The 27,577-nt window shown below is 43.6% G+C and overlaps 2 protein-coding genes across 5 annotated transcripts in view; both read left to right on the top strand.

Annotated features, from left to right (window-relative positions):
* LOC309364413 (uncharacterized protein) overlaps positions 1-5,754 on the top strand; it is a 40,253-nt gene extending 34,499 nt beyond the window's left edge. For all 3 annotated transcript variants that reach the window (XM_081901638.1, XM_081901641.1, XM_081901640.1), the window contains one exon: positions 4,494-5,754. In XM_081901638.1, coding sequence (XP_081757764.1) covers positions 4,494-5,112 — 619 coding nt within the window. In that variant the 3' untranslated portion in view covers positions 5,113-5,754. The remainder of the gene's footprint in view (positions 1-4,493) is intronic.
* LOC309364510 (uncharacterized protein) lies at positions 1,026-22,819 on the top strand. Of its 2 annotated transcripts, none has more exons than XM_081901967.1 (2): positions 1,026-1,131; positions 19,760-22,819. In XM_081901967.1, the coding sequence occupies exons 1-2, from the start codon at positions 1,086-1,088 to the stop codon at positions 21,796-21,798; spliced, it is 2,085 nt and encodes a 694-aa protein (XP_081758093.1). In that variant the 5' UTR covers positions 1,026-1,085; the 3' UTR covers positions 21,799-22,819. The 2 variants fall into 2 exon arrangements, with proteins under 2 accessions (XP_081758093.1, XP_081758094.1); XM_081901968.1 differs by lacking the exon at positions 1,026-1,131 and adding an exon at positions 14,972-15,024.
* Positions 22,820-27,577: the final 4,758 nt, after the last annotated feature.

Here is a 27,577-nt window from a genome sequence, read left to right as displayed (position 1 = left end):
TGTTGGGAACCGCCCAGAGTGGCTGGGGAAATCCCGCCAGATGGGAGGGGTATAAATTATTATTACTCCGGAGGAAGCTCCTTTCAGCCAGGCTCCTCTTTGCTTTTCTAGCTCTGTCTGCTTCCTCACCCTCCCTCTTCAAATGGGCAGAAGCAGCAAGGAGAGGGAGCCTATGTGGTGGACGTGTCAAAAACTAAAGGGCTTCTGGGAAATGATACACAATGAACTTTTAAAAATCATTAAAATTACCTTTGTTAAAAAAAACCAGAGGCTTTTTTACTAGGAGTAATAGGAGAAATGCCAAGGAAGCAAGAGACTGTTTATTTATACGACTACAGCAGCCAGAATGCTACTAGCCCAGATGTGGAAAGAAGGAAAGGTCCCAAAGAAAGAAGAATGGGAAACTCAAGATGATGGACTCTGCCGAAATGGCTAAACTAACCGTGAAGATCAGTTCACCTGGCGTGCTCTGGTCCAGGGGGTCACGAAGGGTCGGACACGACTAAACGACTAAACAACAACAACCACCGTCCAGATCAGGCACCAAAATGAGAAGAAATTCGGTCTAGAATGGGAAAGTTTTATGGATTATTTTAGAGAACACTGTCAAAACGTCAAAACATTAGCAAGTTTGGTGTAACATTTATGAACTAAGAATAGAATTAGGAGGGGGAAAAGAAGTTGAAATTAATTGTAGAAATGTAATTATATGCAAGGAGAATAAAGGGGGGGAATGGAAACCAGGGGGGGCTAGGGGGAAAGCCATTTATTGCAAATTTGGATTGGATATGTAGGCACCAAAAGGAAAAATGTTATTTTGAAAATTGAAAATAAAAAAATATATATATTTTTAAAAATAGTTTAGAAAACGTTTTGGGCGCCCGTGCAGCTGATCCAGCGGGGCTTTCCGGAGGCGAGACCAGCGCCTCTCCTGCTCTTTGCCCGGAGAATCCCAGAGGCTCCTGCCGCTCGGCTCCGAAACGGTTAAGAGCAGCGGCGACAGAGAGCTGAGATTCCTAGAGCGGAGGAAAAAAGGCTGTCGGGAGAATAGCAGCTTCCGCTTCCTGTCCCGCTTGGGGGGGAAGATGCCGAACATGGCGGCGGCTGTCTTTCCACGCGGAGGCGCTGGAGGTGCGTCCTATTGTTATATATTATAATTGGGGGGGGGGAGTGGGGGGCTGCTGGAGGGAGCTGTGGGGAGGGATTAAAAAAAAACCCTGTTAGGCAAACCGTTTCAATGTAATTTTTTTTTCTGCGTCTCCTTTTTCTAGTCGTCAGTTTATCCAGATTTTCACATTTTTAAAGATCTCTTGAAAATTGGTTAGCATTTTGGTGCAGATCTCGCCTAATGCTCACGCTTTTGTAAAGGGTATTTCCCCAAATATTTACATTTACCATAATTAATGCATTCTGTGTATAATTCCGCTAAAATAATGCATTTATAGGGCTTTCCCCCTTTGTATGGGGGTAGGAAATATTTTCCCAATGGAAGGGCAGATCTTTCTCCTGCTCTCCTCCCTGCAGGCCAACTTGGGCAGGTGGGGGACCTTCCTTGGGCTCCCCATAGATAGGGCTTGGGGTCAAGGCAAACCCTTAAGCATTGGGAAACCTTCTGCTGGGGCTCCCCCTGTAACTTGTAATCATTTTTATCCGGCCTGATTTTATTATAATTTATTAAATCGTATACCTGAGGCCTTATACAGACAGGCTAATGCTACTACTAGTACTAGTACTATTACTACTACTACTACCCCTGAGCACCCTCTCCCACCAGTGTCTTGCCTAGGTAATGGACTGGATGAAAGCCAACAAATTGAAGCTCAATCCAGATAAGAGTGAGGCTCAGTTAGTGGGTGGTTCCCTAGAGCAGATGGCTGGAAGGTCTTGATGGGGTTACACTTCCTCTGAAGGAGCAGGTTCATAGCTTGGGGGTAATCCTGGATCCGTTGCTTGAGGCTCAGATGGCCTGGAGTGCCTTTCATCACCTTTGGCTGGTAGCCCAGCTACACCCCTATCTGGACAAGGATAGCCTATCTACCATTGTCTATGCTCTGGGAACTTCAAGGTTAGATATAGATATGCGTTATACGTAGGGCTGCCTCTGAAGATAGTTTGGAAACTTCAGCTAGTGCAGAATTCAGCGGCCAGGCTGCTCACTGGAGTAAGACGGTTTGAGCATATTTCCCCCTTCCTGGTCCGACTGCACTGGCTACCAGTTAGTTTCCGGGCTCAATTCAAGGTGCTGGTTTTGACCTATAAAGCCTTACATGGCTCAGGATCACAATACTTCAAGGGCTGCTTCTTTCCATATGAACCTAGCCAGATCCTGAGGTCCTCCTTCGTGGGCCTTCTCCTCAAGTGGTCTGGAGGGTGGCAACACGAGAACAGGGTCTTCTCTGCAGTGGCTCCCTGTCTGTGGAATGCTCTCCCCAGGGAAGTTCACCTGGCGCCTTCCTTATACTCCCCATGATTCAGAGCATTCCTCTCAAAGCTTCTCCTTTTTTATGTCCATGGAGCTTTCATGGCATAATACTGGAGTGGGTTGCCAGTTTCTTCTCCAGGTGGATCACATTTAGTCTAAACTCTCGGCTGACCTGTCTGTCTTAGGTGGCCCTACATGGCATAGGTCATAGCCGAGTTATTCAAGCTTTCCCCAGGGTGGGCACCACTACCAAGAAGCCCCTCTACCTCGTTCCCTGTAAGTTCCCTTCTCACAGTGAAGGAACTGCCACAAGGCCCTGGGACATGGATCTTGGTGTCCTGACTGAATGATTAGGGTGAAGACATTCCTTTAACATTTCATCAGTTTGCCTTTTTATTCCATCAGGAGTTGTTGAAGGGATGCTGGCAGAAGGGGAACAATCAGAAGTGTCACCAAAAGGATCCAAAGAACAAAGGAATATGAGGGTTCAAGATGGAGGCAGCAGGCGAGAGGGGAGACGAAAGCAGAAGCCGGCGGGTGACTTTGGTACGTTTCAGGATGTTGAAAATCAAATTCACAGAGAGGAGAAAAAGCATGAATGCAGCGTGTGTGGAAAGAGTTTTGGTCGTCGCTCAACTCTTACTATACATCAAAGAGTACACACAGGGGAGAAACCGTATACATGTTTAGAGTGTGGAAAGAGCTTCAGTCACAGTACTGCCCTTATCTTGCATCGAAGAACTCATACAGGAGAGAAACCATATATATGTTCCGAGTGTGGAAAGAGCTTCAGTGAACGTGGCCATCTTACTAGGCATCAAAGAACTCATACAGGGGACAAACCATATATATGTTCCGAGTGTGGAAAGAGCTTCAGTGAACGTGGCCATCTTACTAGGCATCAAAGAACTCATACAGGGGAGAAACCGTATAAATGCTTGGAGTGTGGAAAGAGCTACAGTCACTGTGGTGCCCTTACCTTGCATCAAAGAACTCATACAGGAGAGAAACCGTATACATGTTCAGAGTGTGGAAAGAGCTTCAGTCGATGTGGCCATCTTACCTTGCATCAAAGATCTCATACAGGGGAGAAACCGTATACATGTTTAGAGTGTGGAAGGAGCTTCCGTCGATGTGACCAGCTTACTTCGCATCAAAGAACTCATGCAGGAGAGAAACCGTATACATGTTCAGAGTGTGGAAAGAGCTTCAGTCAGATTAGCAACCTTAAGTTGCATCAAAGAACTCATACAGGGGAGAAACCGTATACATGTTTAGAGTGTGGAAGGAGCTTCCGTCGATGTGACCAGCTTACCTCGCATCAAAGAACTCATACAGGAGAGAAACCGTATACATGTTCAGAGTGTGGAAAGAGCTTCAGTCAGATTAGCAACCTTAAGTTGCATCAAAGAACTCATACAGGGGAGAAACCGTATAAATGCTTGGAGTGTGGAAAGAGCTACAGTCACTGTGGTGCCCTTACCTTGCATCAAAGATCTCATACAGGGGAAAAACTTTATACGTGTTCAGAGTGTGGAAAGAGTTTCAGTCACATTGGTGCCCTTACCTCACATCAAAGATCTCATACAGGGGAAAAACCGTATACATGTTCAGAGTGTGGAAAGAGTTTCAGTCACATTGGTGCCCTTACTTCACATCAAAGATCTCATACAGGGGAAAAACCGTATACATGTTCGGAGTGTGGAAGGAGCTTCAGTAAGAGTAGCTCACTTAAGTCGCATCAAAGAACTCATACAGGGGAGAAACCGCATACGTGTTTGGAGTGTGGAATGCGCTTCACTCGCAGCAATGCGCTTACTAGACATCAACAAACTCATCGAGGCAGCAAACCTTGTAAATGCTGGGAATGTGGCAAGAGCTTCAGTCGCATTGACTACCTTTCCTCACATGAAAGAATTCATATAGGGGAGAAACAATATACATGTTTGGAGTGTGGAAAGAGCTTCAGTCGCATTGACTACCTTTCCTCGCATCAAAGATTGCACACAGGAGAGAAGCCTTATAAATGTTTGGAGTGTAGGAAGAGCTTCAGTCGTGGTAGCCAACTCAGGTTGCATCAAAGAATTCATACAGGAGAGAAACCGTATACATGTTCAGAGTGTGGAAGGAGCTTCAGGTGCAGTAGCTCCCTTATGTTGCATCAACGAACTCATACAGGAGAGAAACCGTATACATGTTTGGAGTGTGAAAGGAGCTTCAGTCGCAGTAGCTCCCTTAAGTCGCATCAAAGAACTCATACAGGAGAGAAACCGTATACATGTTCAGAGTGTGGAAAGAGCTTCAGTCAACATAGCGCCTTTAAGCTGCATCAAAGAACTCATACAGGAGAGAAACCGTATACATGTTCGGAGTGTGGAAAAAGCTTCAGTCACCATAGCGCCTTTAAGTTGCATCAAAGAACTCATACAGGAGAGAAACCGTATACATGTTCGGAGTGTGGAAAAAGCTTCAGTCGTAGTAGCTCCCTTAAGTCGCATCAAAGAATTCATACAGGAGAGAAACCGTATACATGTTCAGAGTGTGGAAAGAGCTTCAGTCACCATAGTGCCTTTAAGTTGCATCAAAGAATTCATACAGGAGAGAAACCGTATACATGTTTGGAGTGTGGAAAAAGCTTCAGTCGTAGTGGTAACCTTACTAGCCACCAAAGAACTCATAGAAACTCATAGAACTCTTAGAAATGTTTGGCGTATGGAAAGAACTTCAGTGACAGGGACTCCCTTCCTAAACAGTAAAGAACTTGTACAAGGGAAACATCTTAGAAAGGGTTGGCGTGTGGGAAGATCTTTAATCATATGAAATAACTCCTACAGAGAGTAAACCAATGATCGTGTTCTGGTCCCCCCAGGACAGCCATTATTGGAGTGGAAGAACTTTCTGACAGTAAGAGCTGTTTTGACAATGGAACAGTCTCCCTCGGGAGGTGGCGGGCTCTCCTTCCTTGGAGGTTTTTAAGCAGAGGTGGGATGGGCTTCTGCTATGGATGCCTTAGCCGTTATTACTTCATTGCTGGGGTTGGACTAGATGACCCATGGGGTCCCTTATAACTACAGTTCTATGATTCTATATACATCATCTGCTAGACAGCTGTTGTCACAAGCTTGGCAAATCCGGAGATATACTTGATCATCAGATAATGCCAATATTATTCACTTGGACTGTGCTGTTTGAATCCATGTACAAGTCTAGGTGCCCATTCTATAGTTTTGCTTTTCATATTCTAATTTTCATTTGCTGTTATATGTAGCGCTTCCAAAGCAAGGAAGGATTGGACTCTGATTAATAAAATACACACGAGGCTTGACCAGCAAGACTTTGGGAGGGGTGCGTATAATAATTCTCTCCTCCTCCCCCCCTTGGCCCAGGTCGTTTTATTCACAAAAGAACTTTTTACACAGTGTTTGCAAGAACCGATCAGATTTCCTCTGAGCATTTCTAAAAATGCCACGTGGGATAAAGGAAGGAAGGGTAGTATTCACCATCTCTTTGTGAACTCTCTTCCTGAACTCTCTTCCTGGCCCTAAGATCTATCTAAAGATTAACAAACTACATTAAAGTAACCTATTAACTTTATGGCCTAGGATGCCTGGTGCAGCAACCGGCAACTGGTCTGTGTCCTAGAATGCTTATACGTGCTTGTCAGACATAGAGAAATGGCAGTAGAGAAAAATGGCGTGGATGTAGAGGCTTGTGGGATTTGATCAGAAATTATTGTCAATGAATCAAACCCAGTCAGCGCAGTGTTTTCATCGCGGACACAATGGCTTGATGCATATTTTATAATTCCTCATAGTAATCCCTTCTGATCCCTACAGTTATAGCTGCTATCTCTGTTTCATGTGCATCATAAAATGAAACAGAAAAAGCTTTACGAAAATAAAATATTTATGAACTTTTTTAAAAAACCCTCATGAGTCCCACCTACACTGGAAAAAAAATGTGGGATCTGCTCACATCCCTCATGGTTAGCTTACAGCAATGCACCATACACACAGATATTGTAGAAGGTTGGGTCACAGGCTGTAGCTGGTGCAGAACGCAATAGCCAGGTGGCTTGTGTGAGCAAGGTAAAAAAGGTAAAGGATCCCTGGACAGTTAAGTCCAGTCAAGGGCGACTGTGGGGTTGCAGCGCTCATCTTGCTTTCAGGCAGAGGGTGCTGGCGTTTGTCCACAGACAGCTTTCTGGGTCATATGGCCAGCAGGACTAAACCGCTTCTGGCGCAATGGAACACCGTGACGGAAACCAGAACTCACGAAAACACTGTTTGCCTTCCTGCCACAGTGGTACCTATTTACCTAATTGCACCGGCGTGCTTTCGAACTACTAGGTTGGCAGGAGCTGGGGCAGAGCAGCAGGAGCTCACTCCGTCGCACAGATTCAAACCGCCAACCTTGCCATCAGCAAGCCCAAGAGGCTCAGTGGTTTAGACCACAGTGCCATCCACGTCAGGCTTGTGGGAGGAAACTACTGCCAGCATAGAACACCTTGCTAGTGGGATTTGCACTTGCTACCAATCTGCTACTGGGCTGAGTTCAAGGAGTTTGTACTCACATGCAAGTCCCTGTTCTGCTCAGTCCCAGATATACAACAGAGATTCTCCTGCAAGTTCCAAAGATCTCCAAAGCACACACCCAGAATGGGGCTTTTAGTGTCACTGTCTGTGTTCTGTGGAATGGCATCCCTTTCGGGGGAGGGGTAGGGAATTGGGACATTTTCCACCTTTTCCAGCTGGATAAATAGATTTTAATAATGGGTGTCCACTTGTTACGGTTTTAGTCTTATTTTTATTTGTTGCCTTGGTGTATATAACTGCTTTTTAAAACATTTTTTATATAAATTGCCTTGAGACGGTGGTTTAGAAGGCAATCAATTATTTTTTAAAAATATTTTTAAAATACTTTTACGTTTATACATTTCACTAATTTTACAATCATTTTGACATTTCAAGGTTTGACTTCCTTCCCCCTCTTTCTGCGCTTCCTTAAATTTATCTTTAATATCTTCTGCATATCCAAATTAACTTAATTTGCTCATTTATTCATCTTCTTTAAATATATGCTGGTATGAAACTGCAGGTTATTACAATAATCCTACCAATGTTTTTATCTGTGTACAATTTATCTGTAAATATTCAATAAACCATTTCCATTCTTTTATTTTAAAAAAATGTTATCTTGATTTCTTATTCTTCTGGTAAGTTTCGCCATGGGCAATCATATTTAAGGCAATCCTGTGGATTTTTGTTAAATGGGAAAACGGTAGATAAACAGAAGCAGAGCTATAGAAATAGATATACGGAAGATATACACAAATAGATAAATCTCGCTGGACCAAAAGAATAAGACTTGTGATGCTGACACACAGTCGTTAAACCCGTTGAGTATTGCCAGTTAATTTACTTGCATTTCTGAAGATATATTATCATCAAGCAGAGTAAAAGGGAACCTTACCGAGAGAGGACATGATCCTGCAAATCTCCTTCATAATTTGGCTGTTCAGGGCTCTCTGGTCAGGACCCAGCAAAGCCCATTCCTCTTCAGTGAAACTGAGTCCTGAGAGAGAGAGAAGGCAGGTGGGGAAAATGCTTCCTTGCAAATATCAAAATAGACCGGCCTACAAGCAAAATCCCAGAGCCTTGTTAAGGGGAAGTGAATGGGCATTACCCTCAGGATTAATATACATTGGTACCTTGGTTCTCAAACTTAATCCATTCCGGATGTCTGTTCCCAAACCAAAGCATTCCAAAACCAAGGCGCGCTTTCCCATAGAAAGTAATGCAAAATGGATTAATCCGTCCCAGATTTCTGAAAACAACCTCTAAAACAGCAATTGAACATGAATTTTACCATCTAACGAGACCATTAATCCATAAAATGAAAGCAATAAACAATGCACTGCAATCACACGATCAATCAGTCGGTAGCTGAACTGGGTTCCACACAGTCACAAAAACAAAACAAAAAGAGCCACAAAAACAAAAATGAAAATTAAATAGCAAACACAGACAGACCTCAGCGTAACACTCACAATTGAATCAAGGCACTCAAAACGGAGGCACATTCGGCTTCCCCAAAAAGTTTGCAAACTGGAACACTTACTTCCGGGTTTGCAGTGTTTGGGTTCCAAGTTGTTGGAGTACCAAGGCGTTTGAGAACCAAGGTACCACTGTAGAGGCTGGAGAAGCTTTTTTTCCCCACCTGGGAGCCTCTTTCCATTCAAGACAATATTTGGGGCGGATCCAGAGGAAAAATTTTCTACCTCCATCCAAGGAAACAACAGGCAAGATCAAGGGCCAGAGAGAGGCTTGGAGGGCCGCAGTTAGTGCCCCTGACTATGATGCCTGAGGTTCCCCGCTCCTGATTCAAATCTTCATGAGTGGCGTTGACAGCCTTCCTAGTGGGTAGCAAGATAGCGGTACTGGCAGGGTCCCCGGGCCTGATTCCCTCTACCTGATTTGGTGACCCAAGGAGAGATGGCTGAGTACAAATCGTCAGCACGGTTTCATCACCTGCGAGAGACAAAGAGGTCAGGAATGTTGGAAGGTCAACAGCAGGGATCATGCAGTTTATCAGCTAAGGGTTAAATCTGGTAGTGTTTAAAGAGAGCTGGCCAAGAGGGGTGGGCGGAGCTGCTGCTTAGCAACCAAGCAGAGCGGCATGACCTTCACTGAGGAAACGTGCTCGGATTGGCTGGGTGGTTCTGAGGGAGCTTTCCTCTGCTATGTTTGGATGAACGTCTCCCTGCTTTTGCTTGTTTTTTCCAGGAAAGTGATATCGGCTCTTTTCACAGTAGCATATGCTTGTCACGTAGACAAGAAGTTTGGGGTCAGTTTAGCACAAGGGTCAGCAATCTTTTTCAGCCATGTGGTGGGCCAGACTATATTTTTTGGGGGGGGGGTAATGAATGAATTCTTATGCCCCACAAATAGCCCAGAGATGCATTTTAAATAAAAGCACACATTCTGCTCATGTAAAAACACCAGGCAGGTCCCACAAATAACCCAGAGAGGCATTTAAAATAAAAGCATTCTTCTTTTTTTAAATTAATATTCTTGATTGATTAAAAAATTTACATGTCTGTACAAGCATTATGTACTATTTCTTAACAGGTAAAAAAAGAAAGAAAATTGTATAAAATAGAACATTTATAAAGAAAGAAAAAAATAAAGAAGTAGCAAAGATAAGAAACAAATAAATAATAATAATAATAATAATAATAATAATAATAATAATAATAATAATAAAAGACAAAGTCCTGGAGCATCCGTGGGCCGGATTGAGAAGGCGATTGGGCTGCACCTGGCCCCTGGGCCTTAGGTTGTCTACCCGTGGTTTAGCAGATGGATGGCCTTATTTCAATGTCCCCTTGGATCCAGCAACCTGAGGGACTGGCACTCAGACAAGTGTCACATCATGCTCATCCTGAACTTGCAAGGAGCCATTCTTCTGGTCGAAGGTGCCCATCTATGCTTACTCCGTAAGGCGGCTTCTCCATCATCTTCCTGATTGATAGGCCTCCACAAGGAATGTTTCCTTGACCTCAGAGAAATCTCCTGCCTCTGCAGTTCGTTCCTTTACCTGAAACAGCAATGAGGACTAGGATCAAAAATAAAATTCTAAGAGGGAAAACACTTTTTGGGGAGAGTTGAGACGCTCTAGAAGACTTTGGGCAATTAGTGAAACTTTTTAGGGTATCTCCCCCTCACTTTACCAGCTCCTGGGAAATATCTCAGGTGAGGATGTATTTTAATTGATTGTCTGATTTTATGTTAATGTGTTATACATTTGATGTTAGCCGCTCTGAGCCCGGCTTCAGCTGGGGAGGGCAGGATATAAATAAAACATTTATTATTATTATTATTATTATTATTATTATTATTATTATTATTATCTCAGTGAAACTGTCTCTCACCTGCTGCTCCTGCTGCTTCTGGTCCTCTGCCCGACTCAGGAGGAAACCTTCGGCCCGGGCCACCACCTGGGAACTGGTCTCCGCTCCGCATTCCCTCACCCAGTTCTCCATCTCCGGGGGGAGGATAGCCAGGAGCTGCTCCACGATCACCAAATCCAGGATCTGAGCCTTGGTGCGTCTCCCCGGCTTCAGCCACTGACGGCAGAGATGGTGGAGTCGGTTGCAAACCTCTCAGGGTCCCTCGGCCTCCCGGGAGCAGAAATGCCAGCCTTGGGGAGAGTTGAGACAATCCAGAAGACTTTGGGCAATTAGTGAAACGTTTTAGGATATCTCCCCCTCGCTTTACCAGCTCCTGGGAAATATCTCAGTGAAACTGTCTGTTTCACCTGCTGCTTTGCCTAGCTCAGTTGGAAACCTTCGGCCAGGGCCACCGCCTGGAACTGGTCTGCACTCCGCATTCCCTCACCCAGTTCTCCATCTTCTGGGGGGAGAACAGCCAGGAATTGCTCCAGGATCACTAAATCCAAGATCTAAGCCTCGGTGCGTCCCTCCAGCTTCAGCCACTGAGGGCAAAGATGGTGGACTCTTGGGGTCCCTCGGCCTCCCGGGAGCAGAAATGCCAGCATTGTACGCCTAAGCTGAGGGTCTCTTCTGCACCTGCGTTGATCTGCGTGTTTCTTTCCCAGAATCCCGCACTGCGTTCAGCCTGGATGGTCCAACAAGCACTAGCCTCTCTTCCTTCTTCAGAGCCAAAGGAGTCATGTTTCTCCACGGAGGCTGAACCAGCTCCTCCCGTTTCTGCCAGTTTCTGTCTCAAGGTGGAGATTCTCCTCATCTGAGGGGCCGCCAGGTCCTGCAAAGCCAAGAGCAAATTATTGGTGAGTAAATGGTTGCACTGTTGGGCAGGAGATTTTCCCTGAGCAACTGTGGATGAGCCCATCTCGCCACCAGGCTAGAGAGTGCGGAGATTTGAAGATGGACTACAAACCTGAGGGAGCCTCCTTTATTTAATTAATTTTTATTTATTGAATTTACAGGTGAAACTCGAAAAATTAGAATATCATGGGACAGATCATTTATTTCAGTAATTCAACTTAAAAGGTGAAACTAATATATTAGACTCATGACATGCAAAGTGAGATACGTCAAGCCTTTATTTGTTATAATTGTGATGATTACGGCTGATGCAAACCCGAAATTAACAATCTCACCTGTATATACTGCCCTGCACAGAGAGTTACAGCTCCGAGAGTGAAGAAGAAGAAGAAGAAGAGGGAGGGGGTGGAGGAGAAGAAAGAAGAAGAAGAAGAAGACGGAGAAGGAGGAGGGGGTGAGGAGGAGAAGGAAGAAGAAGAAGAAGTAGAAGAAGGATGTTATTATTTATACCCTGCCCATCTGGCTGGGTTTCTAGCATATATAAAACATAATAAAACATTGGCTTTTACCCTGACCATCGATGTCATGCCCTCCCCTCTCAGAGAGACGATGCCCCTGTGACTCAGGACAGTGCTTGTATAATAGAGACATTAATCTTAGCCTGGTTTCCCCACTACTTCATAAGTACCCAGAACGCACAGGGCAATTCTATGCCTCCCTGCTGCTTTCAGGTACCCATCCTGCTATGACTTGCAATGTTGCTAGAGTCTGCACAGCAGCGCTCAAAATTTGCCAGGGGATGACCTGTGCCACAAATGAACATATCAGAGTGCTCTGTAAATTGATAGTTAGAAGTCTTTCATATATCAACCTTTTATGCTCTTCCACACACACCCAATGCTCCTATCCCTTCTTTTAGATTAATTTAAAGGTAAAGGGACCCCTGACCATTAGGTCCAGTTGTGGCCGACTCTGGGGTTGCGGCGCTCATCTCGCTTTATTGGCTGAGGGAGCTGGCATACAGCTTCCGGGTCATGTGGCCAGCATGACTAAGCCGCTTCTGGTGAACCAGAGCAGCGCACGGAAACGCCGTTTACCTTCCCGCAGGAGCGGTACCTATTTATCTACTTGCACTTTGACGTGCTTTCGAACCGCTATGGACCGAGCAACGGGAACTCACCCCGTCGCGGGGATTCGAGCCGCCGAGCTTCTGATGGGCAAGTCCTAGGCTCTGTGGTTTAACCCATTTTAGCTTCCTTTAAATTCTTATAGACTTTTATATTCACCTTTTCATACTTTTTAGCTTTCCAAAACACTTTTCAAATTTTAAATGACTGTATCCCACCCTTTTATGCTGGTTTATGATGGTAATAAAAAATTTGTATTGTAAGAAAACACCAAACATTAAAAACTTCCTGATACAGGGCTGCGACTTCCCAGGGAATGCTGGGAACTTTAGCTCTGTGAGGGAAAATGTGTCTCCTAACAGCTCTGCTTAACAAACTATGCTTCCCAGGATCCCCGGCGGGGGACAACGACAACGGCATTAAAATGGTTTGATACTGCTTTGAATGTATAGTTCAGATGGGGTGTTATCAGGTCTACAGGCTGACCTCGTGCATACAACATGATCCACCCTAATTTGTATACTTCATCTTTTTCTATTTCCTTATCCTGCGTCCCCTGCTCTGAGTAACACCTTGCCACTATTCTGTGATGTTTTTGTAAGGCCTAATAAAGTTATTGTTCAACTAACTTGGCAGGGTTTCAGGTTGGGGTGGCGAAGCTTTGCTTTTCCGGGAGGAATACATTTGGCACAATTTATTTGGCTTCTGAAATCACTGCTATGCCATGAGGACTGAGAACGTCTTGAAAAAGGAAAGCTCAGATTGCTCTCTATAATCTCTTCTTTTGCAGCCTTCTAGGGTTTATACCGTCCTGCCACCAAACATCTGCCTCAGGGTATCTTTCCATGACATCTGGAAACCAACAACTCAGGGTATCTTTCCATGACATCTGGAAACCAACAACTCAGCTAGCGGGTGAAGGGAGGAGTCAGCAGGTTGTGAAGACTGCGGCGCATCTTTGGGGGCAGCCCTGTATCAGGAAGAGTCGACACACACCAGCCTCTGGAACAGGCAGCCCCACCTCCAGTGGGTCACCCCCTTTGAGAGCGGTCAGTTGTTCCGTCTTCTCCAGGCTCAGCTTCAGCAAACAGCAAAATCAAGCCAATGTGTACCTGCTGAGGCCGACACTCAGGGAACCAGGCGGTGGGCCTTCTTGGTGGTGACGCCCGCCCTGTGGAACATCCTCCCATCAGGTGTCAAGGAAATAAACAACTATCTGACTTGTACCAGATCTGAAGGCAGCCCTGTTTAGGGAAGCTTATAATGTTTAATAGGTTATTGTATTTTAAGATTCTGTTGGAAGCCGCCCAGAGTGGCTGGGGAAACCCAGCCAGATGGGTGGGGTATAAATAATAAATTATTATTATTATTATTATTTATTATTCTGTTGGGAACCGCCCAGAGTGGCTGGGGAAATCCCACCAGATGGGAGGGGTATAAATTATTATTATTATTACTCGGGAGGAAGCTCCTTTCAGCCAGGCTCCTCTTTGCTTTTCTAGCTCTGTCTGCTTCCTCACCCGCCCTCTCCAAATGGGCAGAAGCAGCAAGGAGAGGGAGCCTATGTGGTGGACGTGTAAAAAAGTAAAGGGCTTCTGGGAAATGATATGCAATGAACTTTTAAAAATTCTTAAAATTACATTTGTTTAAAAAAACCAGAGACTTTTTTACTAGGTGTAATAGTAGAAGAATTGCCAAGGAAGCAAGAGACTGTTTATTTATGCGACTACAGGGGCCAGAATGCTACTAGCCCAGATGTGGAAAGAAGGAAAGGTCCCAAAGAAAGAAGAATGGGAAACTCAAGATGATGGAGTCTGCCGAAACGGCTAAACTAACCGTGAAGATCAAGACAAAATAAAAAAAATTCCTTCCAGTAGCACCTTAAAGACCAACTAAGTTAGGTCTTTAAGGTGCTACTGGAAGGAATTTTTTTATTTTGTTTTGACTATGGCAGACCAACAGGGCTACCTATCTGTAACGTGAAGATCAGTTTACCTGGCGTGCTCTGGTCCATGGGGTCACGAAGGGTCGGATACGACTAAACGACTAAACAACAACAACGGTCAAGATCAGGCACCAAAATGAGAAAAAAATCAGTCTAGAATGGGAAAGCTTTATGGATTATTTTAGACTAGAGAACACTGTAAAAACGTCAAAACATTAGCAGGTTTGGTGTAACATTGATGAACTAAGAATAGAATTAGGAGGGGGGAAATAAGTTGAAATTAATTGGAGAAATGTAATTATATGCAAGGAGAATAAAGGGGGGGAATGGAAACCAGGGGGGCAAGGGGAAAAGCCATTTATTGCAAATTTGGATTGGATATCTATGTACCAAAAGGAAAAATGTTATTTTGAAAATTGAAAAAAATATATATATTTTTAAAAATAATTTAGAAAACTATTTGGGGCTCCATGCAGCTGATCCAGCGGGGCTTTCTGGAGGCGAGACCAGCGCCTCTCCTCGCTCTTTGCCCGGAGAAGCCCAGAGGCTCCTGCCGCTCGGCTCCGAAACGGTTAAGAGCAGCGGCGACAGAGCTGAGATTCCTAGAGCGGAGGAAAAAAGGCTGTCGGGAGAATAGCAGCTTCCGGTTCCTGTCCCGCTTTGGGGGGGGGGGAGATACCTGTCATGGCGGCTGCTGTCCTTCCTCGCGGAGGCGCTGGAGGTGCGTCGTATTGTTATATATTACAACTGGGGGGGGCGTGGAGTGGGGGTGCTGCTGGAGGGAGTTGTGGGGAGGGATTAAAAAAAAACCCCATTAGGCAAACCATTTCAATGTAAGTTTCGTCTCCTTTTTCTCGTCGTCAGTTTATCCAGATTTTCACATGTTATTATTTTTAAAGACCTCTTGAAAATTGGTCAGCATTTTGGTGCAGATCTCGCCTAATGCTCACGCTTTTGCAAAGGGTATCTCCCCAAATATTTACATTTGCCATAATTAATGCATTCTGTATATAATTCCGCTAAAATAATGCATTTATAGGGCTTTCCCCCTTTGTATGGGGGTAGGACATCTTTTCCCAATGGAAGGGCAGATCTTTCTCCTCCTCTCCTCCCTGCAGGTGGGGGACCTTCCTTGGGCTCCCCATAGGGCTTGGGGTCAAGGCAAACCCTTATGCATTGGGAAACCTTCTGCTGGGGCTCCCCCCTGGAACTTGTAATAATTTTTGTCCGGTCTGATTTTACTATAATTTATTAAAATTGTATGATTCCCTATACCCACAGGCCTTAGGGCGGTTCACAGGATAAAATCGCAATATAAAAACTCAAAGTACATAATCAAAACATAAACAAAATCAACCCAATAACGCCCCCCCAAACCACACACATTTTAAAACATTTCTGTTTAAATTAAATACAGCAGTTCTGGGCAGAAGAGGTTAAAAAATAGGAGAAACAAGCAACTTCAAGTCCACATTAAAATTACAAGTGTGGCTGAGGCCTTACTTAGACAGGCTAATACTATTACTATTACTACTACTACTACTAATATCCCTGAGCACCGTCTCCCGCCAGTGTCTTGCCTGGGTGATGGACTGGATGAAAGCCAACAAATTGAAGCTCGATCCAGATAAGAGTGAGGCTCAGTTAGTGGGTGGTTCCCTAGAGCAGATGGCTGGGAGGTCGCCTGCTCTTGATGGGGTTACACTTCCTCTGGAGGAGCAGGTTCGTTGCTTGGGGGTAATCCTGTATCCTTTGCTGTCCCTCAAGGCTCAGATGGCCTGGAGTGCCTTCCATCAGCTTTGGCTGGTAGCCCAGCTACACCCCTATCTAGACAGGAATAGTCTATCTACCGTTGTCTATGCTCTGGGAACTTCAAGGTTAGATATAGATATGCGTTATATGTAGGTCTGCCTCTGAAGACAGTGTGGAAACTTCAGCTAGTGCAGAATTCAGCGGCCAGGTTGCTCACCGGAGTTGGCGGGTGAGCATATTACCCCCGTCCTCGTCTGACTGCACTGGCTAGCAATTAGTTTCAAGGTGCTGGTTTTGACCTATAAAGCCTTACATGGCTCAGGACCACAATACTTCAAGGACCACCTATTTGCATATTAACCTACCCGGACCCTGAGATCCCCTTCTGATCTCAAGTGGTCTGGAGGGTGGCTACACGAGAACAGGGCCTTCTCTGCAGTGGCTCCCAGTCTGTGGAATGCTCTCCCCAGGGAAGTTCACCTGACGCCTTCCTTATACTCCCCATGAGTCAGAGCATGCCTTGGAAACTCACTTACCTCTCAAAGCTTCTCCTGTTTTATGTCCATGGAGCTTTCATGGCATAATACTGGAGTGGGTTGCCAGTTTCTTCTCCAGGTGGATCACATTTAGTCTAAACTCTTGGCTGACCTGTCTTTTTTGGGTGGCCCTGCTTCTCTGACTTATTCAAGCTCCTTCCCCACGACAAGGCAGTGATCCATGAGGGGATATACACCTTTAAGTACCGTGCAAACATGTTCCTTTTTAACCAGGCTTTTGCTTGATATGTTTGACGTCCTCTAGTCTTTTTCAAATGTGGCTCTTTTTTTGGGGGGGGGGTGTTATTGGATTGTTTTTATTCTGGTTATATATGATGTGATCTTTTCTGCTAACCACGCCGAGTCCTCCAGGTTTAGGGCGGTATATGAACTCAATAAATAATAATAACATATTAATACTTTTATTATTTATACCCCACCTATCTGACTGGGTTGCCCCAGCCACTCTAGCTGCTTCTAACAAATATAAAAGCATAATAAAACATTTAAAATTTTTTTATAAGATTCAGATAGGTAGCCGTGTTGGTCTGCCATAGTTAAAACAAACAAACAAACAAAATTCCTTCCAGTAGCACCTTAAAGACCAACTAAGTTAGTTCTAGGTATGAGCTTTCGTGTGCATGGACACTTGTATCTGAAGATACAGGTGTGTATCTGAAGAAGTGTGCGTACACACAGAAGCTCATACCTAGAACTAACTTAGTTGGTCTTTAAGGTGCTACTGGAAGGAATTTTTTTTATTATTTTTTTTTATAAGATACATATTAAAGTTTTCAAAGTTAATACATTAGAACAAAAAGAAAAGAAAATACAGAAATACAAAAATGCAGAAAGTAAAGACAATTTATAAAGAGAAAAAGAAGAAAAAAACCTCCACATATAAATTCCATTTACTTATTTTCTTTTAACTTACTTTCCAGACCTCCTCATACCACCCTTTCTTATATTCCAGTTTTATTTGTTTGATCAGCAAATCCTCACCATTAGGTCTTTTACTTATTTCAAAACCTTATTTTCTATCTCTTAAGCATTACAGCTGAAAACCACTTAATTACTGTCCAACATCATTCTAGCATTCCTTAATTTTACAGTATTTCTGCAAGTAGTCTTTAAACGTCTTCCAATCTTCTTCCCCCGACTCTTTTCCCTGGTCTCGGATTCTGCCGGTCATTTCTGCCAGTCCCATGTAGTCAATCATCTTCATCTGCCATTCTTCCAGAGTGGGTAAATCTTGTGTCTTCCAATATTTTGCAATGAGTGTTCTTGCTGCTGTTGTCGCATACAGAAAGAAAGTTCTATCCTTCTTTGGCACCAATTGGCCGACCATGCCCAGGAGAAAGGCCTCTGGTTTCTTCAGGAAGGTATACTTAAATACCTTTTTCATTTCATTATAAATCATTTCCCAGAAAGCCTTAATCCTTGGGCACGTCCACCAAAGGTGAAAGAATGTACCTTCAGTCTCTTTACATTTCCAACATTTATTGTCAGGCAAATGATAGATTTTTGCAAGCTTGACTGGGGTTATGTACCACCTGTATATCATTTTCATAATATTCTCTCTTAAGGCATTACATGCCGTAAATTTCAGACCGGTGGTCCATAACTGTTCCCAGTCAGCAAACATAATATTATGTCCAACATCCTGTGCCCATTTAATCATTACAGATTTCACCGTTTCATCCTGAGTATTCCATTTCAGCAGCAAGTTATACATCTTTGACAAAATCTTAGTTTTGGGTTCTAACAATTCTGTTTCTAATTTCGATTTTTCCACCTGGAATCCAATTTTTTTGTCCAATTTATAAGCCTCCATTATCTGACAGTAATGAAGCCAGTCTCACACTTTGTTTTTTAATTTCTCAAAGCTCTACAATTTCAATTTGTCTCCCTCTTGTTCCAAAATTTCCCAATATTTTGGCCATTTGGACTCCATACTGAGTCTTTTAAGAGCTTTCGCTTCCATTGGTGACAACCACCTTGAAGTTTTGTTTTCCAATAAGTCTTTGTATCTTATCCAAACATTAAACAATGCTTTCCTGACAATATGGTTTTTAAATGCTTTAGGTACTTTGACCTTGTCGTACCACAAATATGCATGCCACCCAAAAGCATTATTAAATCCTTCTAAGTCCAAAATGTCTGTATTCTCAAGAAGCAGCCATTCTTTCAGCCAGCAAAATGCTGCTGATTCATAATAAAGTTTAAGGTCTGGCAGGGCAAATCCCCCTCTTTCTTTAGCATCAGTTAAAATCTTAAATTTTATTCTGGGCTTCTTGCCCTGCCAGACAAATCTAGAAATATCTTTCTGCCACTTTGAAACAGTCCATCTTGTCCACAATCTGCAATGTTTGAAACAAAAACAACATTCTAGGCAATACATTCATCTTTATAACTGCAATTCGACCCAACAATGAAAGCTTCAAATTTGACCATATTTCTAAATCTTTTTTCACTTCTGTCCAACATTTTTCATAATTATCTTTAAATAAGTTCACATTTTTTGCTGTCACATTAATCCTCAGGTATTTCACTTTCTTAACCACAGTCAAACCAGTCTCATTCTGAAACCTTTCTTTTTCAGTTGATGTTAAGTTTTTCTCTAAAACTTTGGTTTTTACCTTGTTCAGTTTAAATCCTGCCACTTGACCAAATTCTTGAATTAAGTCTAAAACCCTTTTAGTACTAGATTCTGGCTCCTGTAATGTCAAAATTAAATCATCTGCAAAAGCTCTCAATTTATACTGTTTAGCTCCGACCTGTATACCTTTAACCAGCTGGTCTCTTCTAATCATATTCAGCAGGACCTCCAGGACCGATATAAAAAGCAATGGTGAAATTGGGCATCCCTGTCGTGTCCCTTTTTCTATCTTAAGCATAATAAAACATTTAAACCTTCCCTCTACATGGCTGCCTCCAATTGTCTTCTAAATGTTGCATAGTTCTTTTTTTGACAACTGACGGGAGAGCGTTCCGTAGGGTGGGCACCACTACCAAGAAGGCCCTCCGCCTCGTTCTCTGTAACATCCCTTCTCACAGTGAGGGAACTGCCACAAGGCCCTTGGAACCTGGATCTCTGTGTCCTGACTGAATGATTGGGGTGAAGACGCTCCTTTAGCATTTCATCAGTTTGCCTTTTTATTCCATCAGGAGATGTTGAAGGGATGCTGGCAGAAGGGGAACAATCAGAAATGTCACCAAAAGGATCCAAAGAACAAAGGAATCTGAGGGTTAAAGATGGAGGCAGCAGGCGAGAGGGGAGACGAAAGCAGAAGCCAGAGGGTGACTCTTGTACATCTCAGGGTGGTGAAAATCAAATGCCTAGAGAGAAGAAAAAGCATGAATGCACCGTGTGTGGAAAGAGATTGCGTAGTCACTCAACTCTTACTTTACATCAAAGAACTCATACAGGGGAGAAACCATATACATGTTCCGAGTGTGGAAAGAGCTTCAGTGTCAGTGGTAACCTTACCTCGCATCAAAGAACTCATACAGGGGAGAAACCATATACATGTTCCGAGTGTGGAAAGAGCTTCAGTGAACATGGTCATCTAACTAGGAATCAAAGAACTCATACAGGGGAGAAACCATATATATGCTTGGAGTGTAGAAAGAGCTTCAGTTTCAGCGGTAACCTTACCTCACATCAAAGAACTCATACAGGGGAGATACCGTATACATGTTCCGAGTGTGGAAAGAGCTTCGGTCAGAGTAGCTACCTTAAGTTGCATCAAAGAACTCATACAGGGGAGAAACCGTATACATGTTTAGAGTGTGGAAAGAGCTTTATTTGGAGTAGCAGCCTTATGTTGCATCAACAAACTCATACAGGGGAGAAACCATATACATGTTCCGAGTGTGGAAAGAGCTTCAGTGTCAGTGGTAAGCTTACCTTGCATCAAAGAGCTCATACAGGGGAGAAACCATATACATGTTCCGAGTGTGGAAAGAGCTTCAGTGTCAGTAGTAACCTTAAGTCGCATCAAAGAACTCATACAGGGGAGAAACCGTATATATGTTCCGAGTGTGGAAAGAGCTTCAGTGAACGTGGTCATCTAACTAGGCATCAAAGAACTCATACAGGGGAGAAACCATATAAATGCTTGGAGTGTGGAAAGAGCTTCAGTCACAGTAGTACCTTTATCTTGCATCTACGAACTCATACAGGAGAGAAACCGTATAAATGTTCAGAGTGTGGAAAGAGCTTCAGTGTACATGGCCATCTTACTAGGCATCAAAGATCTCATACAGGAGAGAAACCGTATAAATGTTCAGAGTGTGGAAAGAGCTTCAGTCGATGTGACCAGCTTACCTCGCATCAAAGAACTCATACAGGGGAGAAACCGTATACATGTTCGGAGTGTGGAAGGAGCTTCAGTCGGAGTAGCGCACTTAAGTTGCATCAAAGAACTCATACAGGGGAGAAACCGCATATGTGTTTGGAGTGTGGAATGAGCTTCGCTCACCGCAATGGGCTTGCTATACATCAACAAACTCATCGAGGCAGCAAACCTTATAAATGTTGGGAATGTGGCAAGAGCTTCAGTCGCCTCGACTCCCTTTCCTCGCATGAAAGGATTCATACAGGGGAGAAACCATATACATGTTTGGAGTGTGGAAAGAGCTTCAGCTACAGTTCCAGCCTTACCTTGCATCAAAGATTGCACACAGGAGAGAAACCTTATAAATGTTTGGAGTGTGGGAAGAGCTTCAGTCACGGTAGGCAACACAGGTTGCATCAAAGAACTCATACAGGGGAGAAACCATATATATGTTCCGAGTGTGGAAAGAGCTTCAGTGAACGTGGTGCTCTAACTAAGCATCAAAGAACTCATACAGGGGAGAAACCGTATTCATGTTCGGAGTGTAGAAAAAGCTTCAGTCGTAGTAGCTCCCTTAAGTTGCATCAAAGAGCACATACAGGAGAGAAGCCGTATTCATGTTCAGAGTGTGGAAATAGCTTCAGTCAGAGTAGCACCCTTAAGTTGCATCAGAGAACTCATACAGGAGAGAAGCCGTATTCATGTTCAGAGTGTGGAAATAGCTTCAGTCACAGTAGCACCCTTAAGTCGCATCAAAGAACTCATACAGGAGAGAAGCCGTATTCATGTTCAGAGTGTGGAAATAGCTTCAGTCAGAGTAGCACCCTTAAGTCGCATCAGAGAACTCATACAGGGAGGAAATCTTAGAAATGTTTGGTGTATGGAAAGAACTTCAGTGACAGGGGCTCCCTTCCTAAACAATAAAGAACTCGTACAAGGGAAACATCTTAGAAAGGGTTGGTGTGTGGGAAGATCTTTAATCATATCAAATAACCCCTACAGAGAGTAAACCAATGATCATGTTCTGGTCCCCCCCAGGACAGCCATTATTGGAGTGGAAGAACTTTCTGACAGTAAGAGCTGTTTTGACAATGGAACAGTCTCCCTCGGGGGGAAGTGGGCTCTCCTTCCTTGGAGGTTTTTAAGCAGAGGTTGGATGGGCTTCTGCTATGGATGCTTAGCCGAGATTACTTCAGTGCTGGGGGTTGGACTAGATGACCCTTTTGTTGTTTAGTCGTTTAGTCGTGTCCGACTCTTCGTGACCCCCTGGACCAGAGCACGCCAGGCACTCCTGTCTTCCACCACCTCCCGCAGTTTGGTCAGGCTCATGTTTGTAGCTTTGAGAACACCGTCCAACCATCTCGTCCTCTGTCATCCCCTTCTCCTTGTGCCCTCCATCTTTCCCAACATCAGGGTCTTTTCCAGGGAGTCTTCTCTTCTCATGAGGTGGCCAAAGTATTGGAGCCTCAACTTCACGATCTGTCCTTCCAGTGATCACTCAGGGCTGATTTCCTTCAGAATGGAGAGGTTTGATCTTCTTGCAGTCCATGGGACTCTCAAGAGTCTCCTCCAGCACCATAATTCAAAAGCATCAATTCTTTGGCGATCAGCCTAGATGACCCTTGGGGTCCCTTATAACTACAGTTCTATGATTCTATATACATCATCTGCTAGACAGCTGCTGTCACAAGCTTGGCAAATCCAGACATATACTTGATCATCAGATAATGCCAATATTACTCACTTGGACTGTGCTGTTTGAATCCATGTACAATTCTAGGTGCCCATTCTATTGTTGTGCTTTTCATATCCTAATTTTCATCTGCTGTTACTTGTAGCGTTCCCAAAGCAAGGAAGGATTCAGAAGATCAGTAAAGGAAGGAAGGAAGGAAGGAAGGAAGGAAGGAAGGAAGGAAGGAAGGAAGGGTAGTATTCACCATCTCTTTGTGAACTCTCTTCCTGAACTCTCTTCCTGGCCCTAAGATCTATCTAAAGATTAACAAACTACATCAAAGTAACCTATGAACTTTATGGCCTAGGGTGCCTGGTGCAGCAACTAGAATGCTTGTGTCCTAGAATGCTTATACGTGCTTGTCAGACATAGAGAAATGGACAGTAGAGAAAAATGGCGTAGATGCAGAGGCTTGTGGGATTTGATCAGGAATTTTTGTCAATGAATCAAACCCAGTCAGCGCAATGCTTTCATCGCGGACACAATGGCTTGATGCATATTTTATCATTCCTCATAATAATCCGGTCTGATCACTACAGTTATAGCTGCTATCTCTGTTTATTGTGCATCATAAAATGAAACAGAGAAAGCTTTACGAAAATAAAATCTTTATGATTTTTTTTTTAAAAACCCTCATGAGTCCCACCTACACTGGAAACAAATTGTGGGATCTGCTCACATCCCTCATGGTTAGCTTACGGCAATGCACCGTACAAAGAGATACCATTGAAGGTTGGGCCACAGGCTGTAGCTGGTGCAGAACGCAATAGCCAGGTGGCTTGTGTGAGCAAGGTAAAAAAGGTAAAGGATCCCTGAACAGTTAAGTCCAGTCAAAGGCAGCTATGGGGTTGCAGCGCTCATCTTGCTTTCAGGCCGAGGGAGCTGGCGTTTGTCCACAGACAGCTTTCTGGGTCATGTGGCCAGCAGAACTAAACTGCTTCTGGCGCAATGGAACACTGTGACGGAAACCAGAACTCACGGAAACACCATTTGCCTTCATGCCACAGTGGTACCTATTTACCTAATTGCACCGGCGTGCTTTCGAACTGCTAGGTTGGCAGGAGCTGGGGCAGAGCAGCAGGAGCTCACTCCTCGCACAGATTCAAACCGCCAACCTTGCCATCAGCAAGCCCAAGAGGCTCAGTGGTTTAGACCACAGTGCCATCCACGTCAGGCTTGTGGGAGGAAACTACTGCCAGCATAGAACAGCCTGCTAGTGGGATTTGCACTTGCTACCAATCCGCTACTGGGCTGAGTTCAAGGAGTTTGTACTAACGTGCAAGTCCCTGTTCGGCTCAGTCCCAGATATACAGCAGAGATTCTCCTGCAGGTTCCAAAGATCTCCAAAGCACGCACCCAGAATGGGGCTTTTAGTGTCACTGTCTGTGTTCTGTGGAATGGCATCACTTTTGGGGGAGGGGGAGGGCATTGGGACCTTTTTGAGCTGGATAAAGAAATTTTAATAATGGGTGTCCACTTGTTACGGTTTTAGTCTTATTTTTATTTGTTGCCTTGGTGTATATAACTGCTTTTTAAAACATTTTTTATATGAATTGCCTTGAGACGGTGGTTTAGAAGGCAATCAATTATTTTTAAAAAATATTTTAAAAATACTTTTCACGTTTATACATTTCACTAATTTTACAATCATTTTGACATTTCAAGGTTTGACTTCCTTCCCCCTCTTTCTGTGGTTCCTTAAATTTATTTTTAATATCTTCTGCATATCCAAATTAACTTAATTTGCTCATTTACCGTATTTTTTGCTCTATAAGACGCACCAGACTAAAAGACGCACCTAGTTTTTGGAGGAGGAAAACAAGAAAAAAAATATTCTGAATCTCAGAAGCCAGAACAGCAAGAGGAATCGCTGTGCAGTGAAAGTAGCAATCCCTCTTGCTGTTCTGGCTTCTGTTATAGCTGCGCAGCCTGCATTCGCTCCATAAGACGCACACACATTTCCCCTTACTTTTTAGGAGGGAAAAAGTGAGTCTTATAGAGCAAAAAATACAGTATTCATCTTCTTTAAATATATACTGGTATAAAACTGCAGGTTATTACAATAATCCTACCAATGTTTTTATCTGTTTACAATTTATCTGTAAATATTCAATAAACCATTTCCATTCTTTTATTTTTAAAAAATGTTATCTTGATTTCTTATTCTTCTGGTAAGTTTCGCCATAGGCAATCATATTTAAGGCAATCCTCCTGTGGATTTTTGTTAAATGGGAAAACTGTAAATAAACAGAAGCAGAGCTATAGAAAGAGATATCCAGAAGATATACACAAATAGATAAATCTCACTGGACCAAAAGAATAAGACTTGTGATGCTGACACGCAGTCGTTAAACCCGTTGAGTATTGCCGATTAATTTACTTGCATTTCTGAAAATATATTATCATCAAGCAGAGTAAAAGGGAACCTTACTGAGAGATGACACGATCCTGCAAATCTCCTTCATAATTTGGCTGTTTGTTTTTTTAAAATATATTTTATTTGGGTTTTTAAACATAAATGCAAAAATAAAAAACAGTATAGCATATATCATGACATCTTTTCTTAACATCTTTGGACTCCCTCCCGCCTCCCGCTCCCATTTGCATCATTGTCAATTCTTGCCAGCAATTTATCATCTTGTTTACACTCTTGTGTCAAATTCATTTAAATATAATCTATAAATTCTCCAATAGGTTTATAATTTTCCCTCAAATTTGCTTATCTTAATTCCATCTAATTTAGTGGTGCACAATTATTTATGATCTAGCATCCTTTCTTAACATTCAACCAAATTACAGTGTTTTTTAAAATAAATCTTGAATTTCTTCCAATCTTCTTCGACCCTCTCCTCTCCCGGGTCTCCATAATTTGGCTGTTCAGGGCTCTCTGGTCAGGACCCAGCAGAGCCCATTCCTCTTCAGTGAAACTGAGTCCTGAGAGGGAGAGGGGGGGAAATGCTTCCTTGCAAATATCAAAACAGACCGGCCTACAAGCAAAATCCCAGAGCCTTGTTAAGGGGAAGTGAATGGGCATTGCCCTCAGGATTAATATACATTGGTGCCTTGGTTCTCAAACTTAATCCATTCCGGAGGTCTGTTCCCAAACCAAAGCATTCCAAAACCAAGGCGCGCTTTCCCATAGAAAGTAATGCAAAATGGATTAATCCGTCCCAGACTTCTGAAAACAACCCCTAAAACAGCAATTGAACATGAATTTTACCATCTAACGAGACCATTGATCCATAAAATGAAAGCAATAAACAATGTACTGCAATCACACGATCAATCAGTCGGTAGCTGAACTGGGTTCCACACAGTCACAAAAACAAAACAAAAAGAGCCGCAAAAACAAAAATGCAAAATAAATAGCAAACACAGACAGACCTCAGCGTATCCCTCAAAACGGAAGTGTGGCAACACTCAAAATGGAGCACGTTCAGCTTCCAAAAAAAGTTTGCAAACCGAAACACTTCCGGGTTTGCAGTGTTTGGGTTCCAAGTTGTTTTAGTACCAAGGTGTTTGAGAACCAAGGTACCACTGTAAACATATTTTACAAGGACAGGAGGAGACACCACGGGCGGAATAATTGCCACACACAGGAAGAAGAAGGATACAGTCTGAGCGCCTCGCTTGTAATTTTATAAATCATTTAATGTGTCAACGCAAATACAAGTTGTTAACATTGCAGTTGTATAAGAGATTGTTATTTTGACCGGAATGTAACTGAAATTAATAAGATTTTGGAACGCAGAAATAAAGAAAACCACCAAACCATTTGAATAATTGATATTAGTTATTGTATTATAACTAATTGTATTATAACTTGGCTATTATAATGAGGCTATTATTAGACTCCAACATAGAATCATAGAGTTGGAAGAGACCACAAGGGCCATCGAGTCCAACCCCCTGCCAAGCAGGAAACACCATCAGAGCACTCCTGACATATGGTTGTCAAGCCTCTGCTTAAAGACCTCCAAAGAAGGAGACTCCACCACACTCCTTGGCAGCAAATTCCACTGTCAAACAGCTCTTACATGAATTTGACGGAACTGCGGGAGGCAGTGGAAGACAGGAGTGCCTGGCGTGCTCTGGTCCATGGGGTCACGAAGAGTCGGACTCGCCTAAACAACAATTATTGGACTGTAATTGAAAACTAAGAAAAATTATTATATAGAATAAACACGTAATATAACATTGCACATTTTTCTTTTTTAAAAAAACCTTCACAGGGCTGCTTTCTAAAGGTTATTCCACCGATCTAAAAATTGCAGGGCTGGGGAAGGAAACCACATTTTCCTGCCCCTGCTGAGCTTTCCCCCACCGCTGCCCTTCTTATTTCCATCGCACGGGAGGCAAATGCCAGGGACCCTCCCCTCCCCAGATCGAACCCCCATCCCTGTGGATTCAAGAGGCAGGGAGTTCCAAAGTCTAGCTGCTGCCACGCCAATAAAAGACCGATTTTTTACAGGTACCACGTGGCAGTTCCATCGATCAAAGCAGTAGAGGGGCGTCTATAGTCCGGCAGCAACAGGGGGGAAGAGAGAGTTTGGGGGGCTTGCAAGGAGGTTGCAAGATGCACTTTGGGCCCCACTTTGCGTTTGAACTGCAGGGAGAAACCCCCAAGCCTCAAAAGTGTGTGGGGTGTGTGTGTTTGTTTTTGTCCCTTTCTTCTCTCCTCCAGCCCCAAATAAATTAAGTCCCCCTCCTCTCCGCCGCCTCCTCTTCCTAGCTAGCCCCATCCCACCCACCAAATGTCGCTTTGTTTCTCCGAAGAGCTCTGATCATTTCTCTGCGCCAGAGAAGGAGGCTTGTAGAGTGGGAAGGGGTCGCCAGCGGTCATCTAGCCCAACCCGCTGCAATTCAGGATTCGAACCCAGGACCTGGAGACAGTGGCATAGCGTGGGGGGTGCA

Source organism: Podarcis melisellensis (assembly GCF_964234715.1).
Source record: "Podarcis melisellensis genome assembly, chromosome: 2".
NCBI lineage: Eukaryota > Metazoa > Chordata > Lepidosauria > Squamata > Lacertidae > Podarcis > Podarcis melisellensis.
Note: the sequence above shows the minus strand (reverse complement) of the source record. Positions and strands in the feature narration are given on the sequence as shown.